The sequence below is a fragment of the Orbicella franksi genome, chromosome 10 (genome assembly GCF_964199315.1).
Source record: "Orbicella franksi chromosome 10, jaOrbFran1.1, whole genome shotgun sequence".
NCBI lineage: Eukaryota > Metazoa > Cnidaria > Anthozoa > Scleractinia > Merulinidae > Orbicella > Orbicella franksi.
Window position 1 is genome coordinate 29,815,809 of NC_138154.1, and position 17,088 is coordinate 29,832,896.

Below are 17,088 nucleotides of genomic sequence, written 5' to 3' on the forward strand. Positions count from 1 at the left end.
GTGCGTGTGTTTTTCTGTTGGGGGAAGAGTCGGATTAGTCTCGATGTAATAGTACCGGATTAAATTGCTATGTCGAATTCTGCCGAGTGTTCGTCGTTTTACTGGGCCGGCACAGTGGGTTTTCTTAATCTCTATGAAGGAAATATATGAGTTGATTACCAGAAATGTAAATAAACCTAGGTTTCAAACCGTTTGGTCCTTGAATATACAGTATTTATTCACATTTATTCTGCCGAGTGTTCGTCGTTTTACTGGGCCCCTACAATAGATTTTCAATTAGATTCTTAATTTCTATGAAGGAGATATATGAGTTGATTGCCAGAAAAATAAATAAACCTAGGTTTCAAACCGTTTGGTCCTTGAATATGCAGTATTTATTCACAATTGTGTTATGTATTTTCTTGTAACGTAAATTTGCAATCTCAAAGTCACACTCCTAGGCTAAAATGTTCATCATAATTTAACTGTAACCCACGTACATATAAGAGCTTGCTTGATCTTGCTTGGTTAAACAGGTTGTTACGTTTTTGGCTATAAAAAGAGCAAATTTCTGTCAGCAGGTTCCAATAAATACACCACTAGGTTCGTATAGGTAATCACACGGTTTTTCTCGTTCAATTTGGAATTAATTTGCACGAGTGAGCTTTTTGAAAAACTCACAAGTGCAAATTAATTCCAGATTGAACGAGAAAAACCGTATCATTACTTATTAATAATATAAACATGAAAAAATTTCCGTGGAGAAAGTGCCGGAAGACCTCTCTTGAAGGCATTTTTTCTCATTCAAAAAAACGTTTTTCAAAGTTTCCGTACAAAATTTTCGTCATCATTTTGCGTAATATCATTGGCTTCGAAAATGTGTGATTTGCACTGGTATTACACTTTTTGAACCGGTGTTACACTTTTTGTACTGATGTGAACTTTATATGAAAGAATTCATATATGAACTGCGGTTGCAGATGAAAGTGAAGAATGATCTTCGCAGTAAATTTTCCAATTTAAGCAATTGGAAAGAAGAACCAGGCTTCCTCTTTCCAATTGCTTAAATTGGACAATTTACTGTGATGATCATTCTTCACTTTCATCTACAACCGCAGTTCATATGTGAATTATTTCATATAAAGTTCACATCATTTCACTCCTCACGGAAAGATATGAACCCAATTAATTGACCTCGCTCCTAATGTGTGGCTTCATAGCTCAGTTGGTAGAGCATCGCACCAGTATCGCGGAGGTCACGGGTTCGAATCCCGTTGAAGCCCTGATTTTTTCAGGCTTCTTCTTTCCAATTGCTTAAATTGGAAAATTTACTGCGATGATCATTCTTCACTTTCACTTTTTGTACTGGTGTTACACTTGAACTGCACGGCTCTCAGGTAATCAGAATCGAATAATTTTTTCATGTATATTATTATTACATAAATACATGCGGGGTTTTACTGTAACACAAATCTGGAAGGATGATCAACAGCCCCGGTTATCACTGATCATCACTGTCTTGGCTAGTGAAACATAAATTGCATGTTTTTCAAAGTTTCCGCACAAAATTTTCGTCATCATTTTACGTAATATCACTGGCTTCGAAAATTTCCTATTGTCTTTCAGCCAATCACAATCCAGAATTACGATGTGTAATTTGCACTGGTGTTACACTTTTTGTACTGGTGTTACACTTGAACTGCACGGCTTTCAGCCAATCAGAATTGAGTAATTTTTTCATGTATACTAATATTACATAAATACATGCGGAGTTTTGCTGTAACACAAATCTGGAAGAATGATCAACAGCCTCGGTCATCACTGATCATCACTGTCTTGACTAGTGAAACATAAATTGCATCTAGCATGCATGGTTGTTACTGCCTATTGTTCAATACTTGTAAATTCACTGATATCTATGTGAAGTAAGGCCAATACAGTATTATTAAGCATTTCAGTGTTCTGCAAACAGAATAGAAGAAGGGGTGAATTAATTATAATAGAATTTCTTTTTGCTCACTAAAAGCATCTCCATGAACTGTTGCCTTCCACGATGGATTTTAACTCATGGAACATCGTGTGGAGTTTGTGTTTTGGTTTATTAGCGACATTGATCGGTGTTGAAAATCTCCTTAACATCTGGATATTTCTTGAACAGAGACTTCGGAAGCGCGCTCATTTTCTTTTGATTAGTTTGGCTGTTACTGACTTACTGGTTGGGCTGCTGACTGTTCCTCTGTACATAGCTATTAATACAATATCGTACTTGGGTCTGGCGTATTGTCTGGTGAGGTCGGTGTCCGAATAGGCAATTTGCATGATGGCGTCATTTGACCACAACTACCAGAATCCTTCACTTTTTCTGTGTCTTGTGCTAATTAGGGCAATTGTTATTTAAACCCCACTGGGAATTCAAAATTCAAATAATAAAGAAAAACGAAAGGAATTCTGGTGGTTGTAGTCAAATGACGACAACGTGCAAATCTGCCATTGACTGACATTTTTACTAAAGACGTTTCTGTATCTCAAGAAAGACAGGAACAAAGCAGGTATCTAGTTAGGCGTGTAGAGAATTTTGTAGTGTAACAAAATTGAGTACATATCTATAACTGTTAGTTTAAGAAAAAAAAAATTGAAGAAAATTAGATATAATTGCTGTTTTGCCAAAGGCAACTTTTATATTGTAATAGAAAATTCATGTTATCCAGGAGCATCAAACTGTAATAAAATAAAAATTGTGAAAATAAAATGGAATTAATTCTTATAGAAATATTTGATTTCCTAATATTTTAGAACGGTTTAGAAATCTCTCTGCATTCAAAAATCCAATCTGTTTCCACCGGCAGCGTGGACTGAGAACACTTTTCATTAGAATCTGAAATGACCGAAGATGACTCTCGCTTAGTTTGTCGTAACGTAAGTCACCAAGAACAGCTCTTGTTAGAAGTACCCTCACCTAGACGATCGCTCTAAATTCAGCTTAATATTCTGCAAGGATAATCTCCCGGGTTATATTATATAATACGGCTGGCGTTTGCCGTAATTAAAACTGATAATATACGGAATTTTGATTAGTGAGCAAAATAGCCATTTCTTTACAGTCTATGAACAGGCTCCCTATTGGGTTATAGGGCGAAAAGAGAAACCGGCGAGCACAGCTATTCAAGTGTGGACTGGGACAAGCAGAGCTTGCCGAGAGCAGTCTGGGACAAAAAAAAAAAAACAAAATGGCGGGAGAGCCTGATCCATGATATCATGATCTGATTGGTTACATCACTGATTGTTGACAGCTTTGAGATCTCGACAACGCTTGCAAATTGCCATATTTTTGCTGAGACCGCCGATTAACAAAGGAGGAATTCCTGGCGGCTTTGAGAAATTCATTGGAATATTTTTCTCATATTTTCTGGCTTGATGATATGAGCCACGATAGGACGTCAAAATCAATGTGCCCTTTAAGACAAATCTAAAACCTCCCTTCTAAACTCGAGAAGCAAAAAATTTAATTCAGCTAAACGTTCTGGATAGGTTAAATCACATTTCAAGATAAATTTGGTGGCACGTCTTTGAACACGCTCAAGGGCCTTGGTTTTTTCTTTAGAACACTGCATGGAAAGTTTGGTCAGAAGCATGACAATTTGTTATTATTATTATTATTGTTATTATTATTATTATTATTATTATTATTATTATTATTATTATTATTATTATTCCAGACAGCTGAAAATCGAAACGGAAAACTGGTCAACTAATTATTATTATCGCTAGAGCATTTTGTTTACATTAAATTCAAGTTGAAATTTACCTTTGCAGCGAGACTGTTCTCCGTTAGCACTTAGACCTGTCACTTGGAACTAACTCTTCTATTAACAAGGTAGGTTGAGTGGCTTTCTCAACTTCTCTACTGATTCTTTTTATTGCTCTAAGCAAAACATTGTTTTGTCGGTTAGTCAAAACTTGTTCGTTTTTTCCCAGTGCTAGAGTGGTTGCCGTTTGACGGCATCGCATTTACATTCAAGCCAGTTAAACAGTTAAAATTCAAAGGTGTTTTGCTCCCATTTCTGAGTCATTTTCGTTTCCACGTTACATCTCAAATAAGGAGATAAAGTACTCCAGTACTTCAGCACGAGAAACATCTTGCATGGCTTTATACCTGCTCTCTGTTATTTCACGCACTTAACGATAACTTCAACTTCTCCTTTGAAAGCAAGCCGTCGATACATCTCCTCTATTTTTATTCAAACTTCGCAAATTAAAAGCCATCAATTGACGTATACAGTGAAATCTAACTAAAATACTTCGATTGCTTGCGTCTACGGCAAAAATTAGATTAAGTTCAACTCTTTTCGCAGATGCATGCGCTCTCTATTATTTCTCGCAAGTACAAGGTATTTTAAAAATTCACGCCCATTTCAGCGTCTATTAAAAGTAAGGCAATAGTGGAAATCTTGCTTAGGTTTTTAATACAAGTGAAGAGGCTGGGAAACGGTTCAACAGGGACTTTAATCTAGACTGCGTGCAGCCTCTTTCTTTTCCTAGCGTGCGACGTGTTTCGTTTCCCGGCGTTTTCAATCGAACCTCAAGAAGCGCAGCCCCTTTTGTATCCCTCTGATTTGCATAATCTTAACACAGTCATTTCAGGAATAAAAATCGGCTTCTCGGAGCCTAATTTTAATTCTTCCTCAAAATATCCATTACCTCAATTAATACAAATATCTGAAAGCAGCAATTTTCATCGTTAACTTAGACTATAAGTCGGTGGCCGCAAGATATTAAAATATTGCTTCTACATTTAAGTATTGCAGGTGATAATGACATCAAAATTAATTTTATAATGGAACAAGTTTTATTGTCAGCATCAGCGGGCTTGCTGTCGTCCCATGATGGGACTTTGGAAGCCATGTTAAAAGGAAATCGTTTAAGTTATAACTTTACTAAAAATGTCCAACACCAGCAAATAGCCTGTAAATAATGGTGACAGAACTGAGTGGAGTCCAATTCGGTGCGCAATCATACGCGTGGTTAACAAAATTTGAGGACCGCGAAGCGGGAGTCCGATTTGTTTAATCACGAGAATGATTACAGACAGAATTGGACAACATGAGGTCCTGTTACCAATTAATCATAACCATTACAATAAATAGCAAACTATAATAAGTAAAATTTCTGGGAAAAGAATTAGACCACAGCTTGAACACTTACGTAGCCTCCCTTGCAAACGCTCTTATTAGGGCTTGTCGCGCGTTCGTTTCTCAGTATGACGAGCCCTAAGAGCGCGTGTGTGGGAGGTACTTGAAAACCGACCAGCAAGCAGCAACATGCACTGCACCATTTGCTTTTTTCTAAACCCTTCCTAAGATTTAGACCTTAAGTTTAAGGGTGGGGGGAAGAAAGGTTGAAGAAGACTAATGACGTGCAGTCTGTGCACTCACCTACGATTAACAAAGTACTGAGGCACTGCCAGCTTACATTTGTTGTATGCAACGTTTCTATAATCAGTTTATCAGTTCTAGCATAATTTCATTTCAATTTGGTTTTCTTCACATAGGGTGCGAACTAGAAGGATCTCTAGGAACCATTGCCTTCAGTGATGGACTTTAATTCATGGAACATCCTGTGTTTTGGATTATTAGCGACAGTGATCGTTGTGGGAAATCTCCTTACCATCTGGATATTTCTCAAGCGGAGACTTCGCAAGCGCGCTCATTTTCTTTTGATTAGTTTGGCTGTTGCTGATTTACTGGTTGGGTTGCTGACTGTTTCTTTGTACATAGCGATTAATACAATATTGTGCTTGGGTCTGTCGAATTGTCTGCTGTGGTTCAGCTTGTACCAATTGACTGACATTTTTACTGGTATTGCCTCCATCTTCGCACTTGCCGCTATTTCCTTGGAGAGAATGTACGCCATAGGTTGGCCTTTTCGTCAAAGAACTCTAACCTTTCGTGTTAACATATTTGCTGTTGCCATGCCATGGATTTTCACAACAATTTTCACTTCTGTAAGGTTACTGCTTTACTTCTCTATCATAGCATTTGAAAACTACGTGTACTCTCTCATCTTGTTTCTTAGTACGCCTCTATTAGTGATGTGTATAGCATATTTTATTGTACGGAAGAAACAAAAAACAATGATGGGTAACCGGAATCACGTGGTAAGAGAGACAAGATCAGCAAAAACGCTCTTTATTATTACTGCAGCTTCTCTTTTGACCTGGCTGCCATTTCAGATTCTGAATGTGTTGCTATACTTTGGTGTAATTAGAAATTTCCCTTACATAAACATAACTACTCGTATCATAAAGGTTTTTGCAATTCAGCAACTCGCTTGTAAACGTAATAATTTATCCATTCAGAATATCAGAATTTAAGAACTCCCTTCTTCAGATGCTTCCTTGTAGTATTAGTTCTCGTAATGTTAGAAGTAATGAAGCTCCCCCCACCCCATATCTTCGTAGCCATATTCACCTTTCGACGTGTATATTTAGTGCTTTTAACGGTCATATGCAAGTAATATTCCGAACAATGCTGTACTTACAGTACAATGAAGCCGCCATGGTGTACTCTATTTTGCTATTCTGGATCTCGATATCTGATCAGGGTTCTTAGGAGAAGTTTTCACAGGCGTCCAATAAAGCAGAACAGGCGGTAGAAATTAAAGCGAGGCCCGAAAGGCCAGGCCATTTAGGGGGGGGGGGGGTTGGGGAGCGTGCTGCCCCGGAAAATTTTGAAATTTCAGGTTGCCAAAGATGCGATTTCATGCATTTTGGGGGGCAAAGTGATACAGAAAATGAGTTGTTTATGATCATAAAATTAGATGTAGCAAGTATCGCTGTTTCACCTTTTTAAATACTACACGTCGGGTCAGCTGTCAAGACTTTCTAGTCACGCAATTGAAGCCTGAATGGCGTAGTTGACCGTGTATATTGTCAAGAACCTGGGAACTACTAAACAGGCCCTTCTCATGCGACTTTTCCAAGCTTTCTGGTGCTCATGGGATAGTCTCTGAAGGCTTCGGACTGAAACAGCGGGAAAGACGAAATCAAGACCTTTCTTTCGATGCCAAACACAACAGGAAAACTTGCAAAGTTTTGGTATGTCAGCGCGCTTTTCTTGCTAGACTGAGAGGCAATATGGAGTTGGTTTTAGTTCTTGATGGGATGCAGTGATCTTTATTTTCAATAAAGTTCGAAACCGTCTGAAAGCTGAAGAAGAAAAAATAAAGGTTGGATACTTCATTACTTCGGTAAGAATCGTATGTTTTTTGTTTTAGAAAATACGCCTCCTTGTGGCTGCAATTTGCTAAAATAAAAGCTTAAGTTTACGATTATATCAATATGTTTTCAGGAGGAGGCGAGGGGAGCAAAACCGGGTGACAGCACAAAATTACATCATGGTATCCTCTTAAGTCCTTTTGTGGTTAAAGTCGATCCATAGCAACTTTTGGCGAATCCACGAGCATCTAATCCCTGGACAGAAGCTCTGAAAGTGAGACTTGGTAGAAGAAATACTTCTGCATATCAGACACACTGCTCAAGAGGATGTTTCAGCCATTGGAGTGACAATAGAAAATAACAGGATAAAATTTAACGAAAAGAAGCGCCTAGTTCGTGATCTTTCGAAGTTAAGTGACATTCCCAAACTTGAAATACCTGTATTGGTCTAAAGAGAGAGCCAGACTATGCTGCCGGTAAAAAGTAACCGGTTTGCTGTTGGCCATTATGTTCGAACGAAGAAAATACTTGCCCTTGAGTATGCCGAGGAGAGAGCTACGTTAAATAAAGAATTAATATATTAACAGCAGCGGATTCGGCGATTAACGGAAAAGGTAAGCCGGATATAAAAAAATATTTTTATAACAATGAAATGATAATAATTATTATATGGCAAGGTAGTCTTGAGGTAAATCCGAGCCGTCTGATTGGTTCTTTCTTGGTTGGGATTTCGCCATACGGACCGTTTCCATGGAAACGGTCATAAGCTGTGCATTTTTCATTTTCGAAAGCTGGCAAATTCAAAACAAGCATGACCCGAGTGCCATACCAGTTGTAAGTTCCCATATCATTGACATGCTATGGAGAAATGAGTTATGTATGTATTTAGGAACATGTACCTACAGTGTAGGAATGTATACATGTTCCTGCATGTTTGCACTGGGTGTCCTCTTTGGTCAGTGCAAAATAAAACAAAAAAGTTTGGAAGCTAAGTGCACTTGTTTTTTCTCCTTAATTCACCTTTATACACCTTCCTACACCTTCATTCACCTTCATACACCTCTATCCACCCTCATACATCTTCATTACTTTCATCCACCTCCATACACATTCATTCTCCTTTATTCACCTTCATCCACCTTCACACACCTTCATTCCTTCTCATATACCTTCATACACCTTTTATTACCTTCATCCACCTTCATTCACCTTCATACACCTTCATATACCTTCATTCACCTTCATCCACCTTCACACGCCTTCATTCACCTTCATACACCTCCATTTACCTTCATATATCGTTATTCACCTTCATACACCTTCATTCACCTTCATACACCTTCATTCACCTTCATACACCTCTATTCACCTTCATTCGCCTTCATTCACCTTCATACACCTTCATCCACCTTCATTCACCTTTATACACCTCCATTCACCTTCATACACCTTTATTCACCTTCATACACCTCCATTCACCTTCATGCACCCTCATTCACCATTATGCACCTTCGTTCGCCTCCATTCACCTCCATTCACTTTCATTCTACACCTCCATTCACCTTCATATACCTTCATACACCTTGATTCACCTTCATCCATCTTCTTACAACTTCATTCCTTCTCATATACCTTCATACACCTTTCATTACCTTCATCCACCTTCATACACATTCATTCACCTTTATTCACCTTCATACACCTTCATTCACCTTCATATACCTTCATTCACCTTCATACACCTTCATTCACCTTCTTACACCTCCATTCACCTTCATGCACCTTTATTCACCTTCATACACCTTCATTCACCTTCATACACCTCCATTTACCTTCATGCACCTTTATTCACCTTCATACACCTCTATTCACCTTCATACACCTCTATTCACCTTCATAAACCTTAATTCCCCTTCATACACCTTCATCCACCTTCATGCACCTTCATTCACCTTCATAAACCTCCATTCACCTTCATACACCTTTATTCACCTTCATACACCTTCATTCACCTTCATACACCTCCATTCACCTTCATACACCTTCATTCGCCTTCATTAACCTTCATATACCATCATTCACCACCATTCACCTGCATATACCATCATACACCTTTATTACTGTTGTGTGTTACCCTCCATAAATAAAGTTGATTATGGTGATAATGATGATTATACACCCCCATACACCTTCATTCAAGTGCAGGAGGCTACCCAAAGTCAGCTCCTCGCTCCCAGGGTCCTCTTTATTCTTCCGTCGAGAGAGTACAAGAGAGAGGACCCTAGGAACGAGGTTGCAGGTGGTTAATTACAAAACAAAAATCAATTTTCTTTTCCGGACATATCCCGAAAGAAATTTAGACAACGACGCCGCCGAATCGTCATTAAAACAATGATAAAATTATACCAAAATGACGACGTCCACTAGGACACAAAAAGGCATACAGTCAAACCTGTAGTAAGAGGTCACCCTCTATTAGGCAGTCACTTGTACTAACATACATAGATAAACTTTATTGAAAATCAGAAGTCGCTTCCCTTGATAACTGTGAAGTCGACTTCCATTTTCGTGTCAAGTTATTCTCTGCGTGATCCTAAAGATCCTAAGATCCTAAAAATCGCTGCTTCAATGTGTCGAAGATCTGAAAGTTGATTCATTTCGAATTACATGTAACTTCACTGTTTGATACGTAAAAAACACGCATCGAGTCGACTGTCTTTTCACTGGGTTCCTTTCGCCAGTAGAAAGATGAAGAAGAAATCACGCGAGCGTAAATATACTTTGGTGCTTGTTGCATGAGTTTTAAAGTTAGCTTTGGCATATAATATGCGGAAATCCGACTACACTTTCTTTAATGAAATGGGAAATGCTTTTTAAGATGTTATTATGTTAGACATTACTATGGTTTTTCCTATTTTTGTCCGCCGGCATAACATTTCACTCACTCCCGCAAGATGGCGCCTTCCCTGAAAAGTGACATATAAACAATGACTTGCAGCTGAAATCAAGTTTGAGTTATTTGGCAACAACTAATAAAAATCAATTCTCCGATGTTTGATGTCCCTCAAATGTCAATGAGCTTAAATTAACTTCAAGTTTCTAAGCCCAAATTAAAGCGCTCAATTTCTGATCTATTGATTACATTTGTTGCAATTGTTGCAAACATTGAATGCATGGCCATATCACGCGATCGCGAAAACACTCTCTCCGTAGACCATAATTCTAAAGGGAGAAAGGTCATATGAGAGCACCCCAAAATGTGTCTTCCATCAGAAAGTTTCTGAATATATGCAATTTTTGAATGCTCAACATGTATATACGTAACAACCAGTAATCACAGATTATACTCCAAGGATAGATCGAATTTCTGCAGTTATGGTAAAAAACGTTTTCGAAACGTGTCTCAAAACATATATTTCAATTTGTATTTTTCTATAGACGTTTGTGCGGCCGTTGACAACTTACGCTGAAAAATCAACTTTTTAATTCGACGGCTTTCCAACAGAATTGTAATGTATGCAATCTCTCTTGGTTTCCACAGTTACTGAATGGTGCATCCGTCATTACTGATTTGCGTACCAATATTTTTGCCAGACCAGTCATTTGGTATTAATTCATTTCAACTGAGATCAATGAAGGGAACTTGACCAAATACACTTTATTTTAGTAGATTTTAATGTCTCTCAGTAATGGTAATTGCCTGAGAATTGTAAGTGTTTCTCGCTAAAGTTGTGAAAATTAATACCGACAACACGAATTCACAGGCAGGGTTGCCAAAGGGGTTGTCTGGAAAACCCGAGTGGCGAATAGTCGCGAATAGCGAATAGTGCGAATAGTACGAATAGTCTCGAATAGTGCGAACAGTCTCGAATAGTGGCGAAGAGTGGCGAATAGTGGACAGATAGTGCCAAATAGTGGCCAAATTGAGGGAATTTGGTACCCAATTCTCCCGCTAAAAAGCATGGATGCTTATCAGTACAAAAGGTGTTTCTAAACGTAATTTCTTCTGTTTTCACCGCTGCAAAAGCGTAAATACGTCTTTATTAGGTTATCCTGGTGTTTTCTGTTTTCTTATTGTCGGCCCTAGCCTAAGTCCTGAGAAGAAACGGTAATAAATTTACTGAAATTCTTATGCTTGTTTGGATAACTAATTAACGCAAGATGTAGCTTAGATGTTGTTGTTTTTATAACCGGTTATCAGAGCAGCTCGTTTGTGTCTTTTCAGTTGATAAACTAATCACAGAGCACTTACCTCGCATTCGTATTTTGTTGTTTTTTCTTTTCTCTTTTTTTTTTTTTTTTTTCGCGTGATCAGTTTCAACGAACCCAGATCAGTGCTGAACTAAAGCGGTGACTTTTGACGACTATTCGCCACTATCCGTGACAGTTCAACACTATTCGCTATTCGAGTAATTTAGACACCCTGCTAAAGGTCAGGAAATGGTCAGGAAAAAGACATTTTCCCTATGAAAAAGGATTTGTTCAAAACTTGTCAGTCATAATGAATGGGTGGAAAGGAGGACTGCCCCTGACGGCAGGCTTGAAACCGTTACTATGTCTGTTGTTTATTTGGTTAGAGAAATTTTACTTTTATCAAGGGAAAGTCAGAGAAAAGCATTGTTCCGGACCTCAAGTTTTGTCTCTAAATCAAATCCTTGCATTGTGGTAACAAATCATGTTTGGAATTCAAGACATAATTTATGTTAAATACATCAGAATTATTTTTGATATGTTTATATTTTTGCTTTTACACAATTTTAAAGTCCCAGTGTTGTCACCGAATAGTCCGAGCACGCTTTTCGTGCCTATCATGGTAAACACCTGACACCTTTAGTTTTCAGGGCTTGGCTCTGCAAAATGCCAACACAACTGAGAATAAGACACGTTGTGCATTTAAAACGCGGCGATGAATTTCAAGCTCCCGAAGACACAAATTAAGTCTTTCCTTGGGGTTTTGATGATATCACAAAGGACCTCAAGAGTCAATTTCTTGAAAAGTATTCAACGAATTTCATTTGAAATACGTGTACTTTTTTACAAGAAAATAACTGGCGACTGAGTGCGTGCTTTATTCGATACTTTTTTTATTGATATCATTGTATGCTCTATTGTTTGACGCACAGAAATCTCAATGAAATATTCTGATGCAGCAAACACTTTTCTAGCGGGTGGAATGAATTTTAATCGTGTATGTAAGGAAGTCTCAAAGGACATCCCGTTCATTTTAGTGTCAGAAAGCATCGTGCGTTGTGAAGGTAAACCAGTATCTTCGTCGATGTGCTCCCCTTCGCAGATAAGTATACGCTTTCGTTTTTTCATTTCATGACCTTGTTCGCTTTTCGCCTCGTTTCGCTACACTTGCCCTTTTCCGCAGTTTAGTGGTTTAGTTTAACCAGTTCGTTGAGCATTTTTTTACGTCCACACAGTGAAGAAATTGTTGAATACTGGGAGGGTGTGAAACTTTCGGAATAAAGAATTACCAAGTTCGTTTAGACAAGCACATCGGAATAGCAGGTTTGAAAGTTTCTTACTGAATACCACATTTCAGAAATACTAGCTCTCTTGTTCGTCGTATTTGTAACTTAATGTTGTCCACGGCGGGTCTGAACTACAGGTCACATTCCACAGGTCAGAGTACAGAGTCACTGCGCTACAGATAAATAAACAGCACCAAGATTCAGTCTCCTAGCCCTAATTAGCCCTAGCACTATGCGAAAATGTTGTTTTAGATCGAGGGGAAACTTTTGGTATAGTTATTCATCAGTATTAAGGATTTCTACTCTTGCCCTGTGGAATGTGACCTGTGTTTTAGACCCGGCTTGTTGTCCATTGCTCCGATGCGCTGAGTTGCTAAGCGTATGAAGATCTGACTGACTTAATATCAACAGTTTTAAAGTTACGTTAATAATATTCCCTGAGAATTTAAATTCTTTTCTCATACAGGAACAGTTTGTTTCCATGATTACTGCTCGTGAATGTTTTAATTGGAGTTTAATTCAGTCGGTTTTACTTTGAGAGCGACTTTGTTGAGATGTTATACAGCCATCCTTGGCCTTTGCCACACGATTGCTTTCTGATACATTTTCGGGTAAGTAATATCAAAATATTTGGTTAGAATTTCAGACATAGAGGCAGATTTGAGTTATAATTGCATTCTGACTTTTGTACGTTTATCCTCATGTTTTCATAATTGTTCACATTTTCGTGAAATCAGAAATTACTTGACGAATGGAACCAATTTTGAGCAAACTTGCGTTGAATTCTGGCCAGAAAATAATCCTAAGAGAACATTAAAGAAATTTGTTAATGCAGGCGATATTGTCCGATGTTATATGGCCGGTTTCTAACTACCAAACTGATTGACCGACTGATAAGACCTCAAACTCAAAGGTGATATATTTTTGACAGTTTCCTCTCTCCTTCTGGCATTAGACGAACAGAGGGGAACCCAAAGGAAATGTAACCATTATGAGCAGCCCTGTTCAGCTTTGAAGCTCCGTTCTCTCCTTATCAGTCTCTTCATGTTACGATCAACTCCAATTTCAGGTAAATTCTAGGTTTTACTTTATATTTATTTTACAAGTATGACCTGACCTTGTTGCAAAGTCTGATTTAAAACTTCTGACTAAGATAGCTATCACGATAAATTGATTGTCATGGTTCATTTTGACCCTTGCTACAATTTTATGATTTTTTTGTTCTAGTGTATGGTAATTTAAATTAAAATGTAACAGAAACCACCAGAATCCCAGACCTAACACGTTTGTACTATGTAAATTTTCTAGGCGAAAAGAAAGCCAGTCACCACTATAAAACGCATTTCTCTAGTCTCTTGATTTCAGGCTAGCGAATACAATGTAATATGCCTGAAAATAGCAACATTGTACAACTAACAAAAGACAGGACACCGGCTGAAAAGAAGACGGGCGTGGTATACGACATCACATGGAACGATTGCGGAGAGCATTACATTGGCGAGACAGCGAGAACTCTGGAGAAGCGACTGGGTGAATATCAGAAACAAACAACATCTGCAATCCGGGAACACCAGTCTCACGCCAACCACGAGATCGACTGGGAAGGAGTCAAGATTCCTGATAAAGAGTCGGTAGATATCAAAAGGAAAATCAAAGAGGCCATCCATATCAGACGTCAACGCCCAACACTGAACAGAGACGGGGGCTATGATCTTCCCGGCATTTTTGACCATCTGTTGTCACGTGATTAAACAACTTGCATTCACGTGACAACGTGAGCTCACTTTAATCGCTGATGAAGACTGTGCGATACAGTCGAAAGCTTCGTTTACAAAAATTTTTCAGACCTTGTGACAAGAATAATTGTTCGTTTATTTATACACCAAGGTCAAGAATGAGCGTACATAGTCATAAACTGCAAGACTGTTCTATTGAATAAAAGAAGATTTACTTCATTTATTGACATTTGCTCTCTTTTTTCCAAGGTTGAACACAGAGTGCACGTGCATTGAAAGAAAATGCAGCCATTTTAGATTGTAGTGTTTTGCCCTTCGCTTCGATGCAAGCAGACGACATCTGAAAGGTTTTATAATCAGATAAGCTCGTTGTCATTTTCTTAACTCTTCTGTCTTATACCATTTACAGCATCAGTCCAAGAAAGAAAATAATTGATTTTCTTTTATCATGTTGAGTACATCCTGAGGGAAATAACCAAAAGAACTGTCTTCATGTAGCAAAAAAACAAAAATAATTTTATACTGCTTTGTGCTTTCAAACGCTGCCTGAATAGCTTTTACGCTTTAAATGTCTCTGTGAACCGCTAGCTCTGCATTGTTTTGACTAAATTCCTAAGCCTAACGCAGTTTTTAAAAGGCAGTACATGTATATCAAAGCTTCCTCTTTTCTTTTTCATACAGGTTTTAAAAAAGATATGCTGAGAGAAAACAAGTCCATTTTGTGCGACAGTGCGTGGCTCTAATGTTCTTTGGTACAAAGTAAGTATTGCAAACATCTTGGTTCAGATAGACCAGATATTATCTTTGCAGGTTTCTATTCATTAACTGAGAAATGTTGTCTAAATGTACCACCAAAGCTCAGCAGTAACGTTCATAGAATATTTTTTGCCGGTGTTAGAAATTTATCTGCAACTTGCCTCACTTGGTTTCTGGAAAATTTATGAAACGAAGGACTGAAAATTTGCCAATGCAAGGAAAGCAACTTCGTTGGCTCTTGGACTCAGTGGTTTCAATCAGTAGTTCACTGCTTGCTAATGGCTGGAAACGCTTTTTCTCTACAATAAATCCAGCACCTCAAATTTTCCGTTTTTTTTCGGTTTCAGTCCAAAGTCAATAAAATCTCCTTCCATGTCAATACATTTCAAAGTATCTTGCAGAGAAAATCTTTAACTATTTTAATGTCCTCGGCAGAACCAGGAAGTTTGTTTGAGATTTGCCAGCCAACAAAAATTTAGAGTTTTCTTAAATAATTTTACCATACAGTATTGATACCTGCTTTAAGAAGTCACTGCAGAATTATCTGTTATTAAATTTGTAAGCACGTCTTGAATTTGTCGATGAAAAAAATGGTTCGTTTTATGTTTAATCTCCCTTTTTGCCAGGATATTGAAGAGAAAGTGTGGCCATATTGGATTGTAGTGTGTAATTCTTGAACGCTGGTGCGCTATGACATATTGGAAAAATCTTAACTCAGATAAGTTCACCCTTTCCTTATTTTACTTGAATTTGTCGTCGACCACTTTAATAACTGTGTCATTCCAAGTATCCTGTAGAGAAATCTAATCGGGAGGAGTGAAAGATGAAATTTTAATCCTGTGATGAGCGTGGGACAAAAAATTGAACGTCTCAGTCCGTAACGGGATTCGAACTCATAAACTCTTGGATACCGGTTGGGCAACGAGGAATTGTTCTGATGTCTGAACGAATTCTTAAAAGTAACACGATTGCGAGAGATTTGTTCATCAATTTCAATAAAGCAATGCTTTAGAAAAGCACTGTAAATGTGTATTTAGGGGCAAATATTCGAAATTAACACAACTGGAGATCCGATAATCGTTGAAAAGTAATTTAATTTGTTGTTTTTTGCTCTTTTTATCACCAGGTTGAATGCAAACATCGTTTCAATAGAAAGTGTTGCCATGCTGCATCAAAGTGTGTAAGCTCTCGAAGCCTGGTTCAAGTTGACAGCCACTGAGAACACCTTTTTTCAGGTAAGTCGCTTTCTTCTCTGTTTACCATTGAACGGTTTCAGTCCAAAGAGTGATCAGAGTCTGACCATGTAAATGCCTTCCTGACCCTTGTTATAAGTATCTCAGTTGGAAAGAAAATATTGGAATCAGGATATATTGTAACTAGTAAGAAGAATTTTACTTGAAGATTGGAGACTTGTCCAGTGACATAATGGAATCAAAGTTTAATAGAATAAAACAACATGCTGGTGTTAATTATTATAACTTTCGTAAGAACATTGTGAAAGAGGAAGTGTTAAGTGATACAATTAACCAGCTATTTTGTTGATGTTTCCTTTCTTTCTAGGTTAAATGCCCTTTCAAAGAAATATTTAGTCATTTTGGATGGTAGTGTACTGGCTCTTGGACCCTGGCCTGGAAATATCTCACTTCAGATAAGTCGTTTTCTTGTTTCTCTAGTCGTTTACCATTAACGGATTCAGTCCAAGAGTGATCAAAATATAACCTCATCGTACCTCGTTGCGTTGTAAAGTACGTTACAAAGGCAATGTTACCAAATTCATAAACTAAGAACAAAAGAAGTGTGTGACAATCAATTAGGAAAATTAATATTTTGAGTTTGAGACTGAAGTGAAAGGTTGAACATCGCAATTTATTATTTTAAAGGAGAACTTGAAACGACTAAATATTCTCCGCAATGCAAAATTGAAGTG

The 17,088-nt window shown here is 37.9% G+C and overlaps 1 protein-coding gene, 1 long non-coding RNA gene, 1 other non-coding gene and 1 pseudogene across 3 annotated transcripts; all 4 read left to right on the forward strand.

Annotated features, from left to right (window-relative positions):
- The first annotated feature begins 1,189 nt into the window (after window positions 1–1,189).
- On the forward strand, window positions 1,190–1,262 carry Trnat-agu (transfer RNA threonine (anticodon AGU)). The gene has a single exon. It is a non-coding gene; the product is annotated as a tRNA-Thr (tRNA).
- Window positions 1,263–1,737: 475 nt separating this feature from the next.
- On the forward strand, window positions 1,738–6,587 carry LOC145501815 (adenosine receptor A3-like; annotated as a pseudogene).
- A 7,467-nt stretch (window positions 6,588–14,054) lies between these two features.
- LOC145501816 (uncharacterized) lies at window positions 14,055–14,420 on the forward strand. The gene has a single exon (XM_081481206.1). The coding sequence runs from the start codon at window positions 14,055–14,057 to the stop codon at window positions 14,418–14,420; it is 366 nt and encodes a 121-aa protein (XP_081337332.1).
- A 290-nt stretch (window positions 14,421–14,710) lies between these two features.
- On the forward strand, window positions 14,711–16,467 carry LOC145501286 (uncharacterized). The gene is made up of 3 exons (XR_014051218.1): window positions 14,711–14,752; window positions 15,087–15,164; window positions 15,788–16,467. It is a non-coding gene; the product is annotated as an uncharacterized LOC145501286 (long non-coding RNA).
- Window positions 16,468–17,088: the final 621 nt, after the last annotated feature.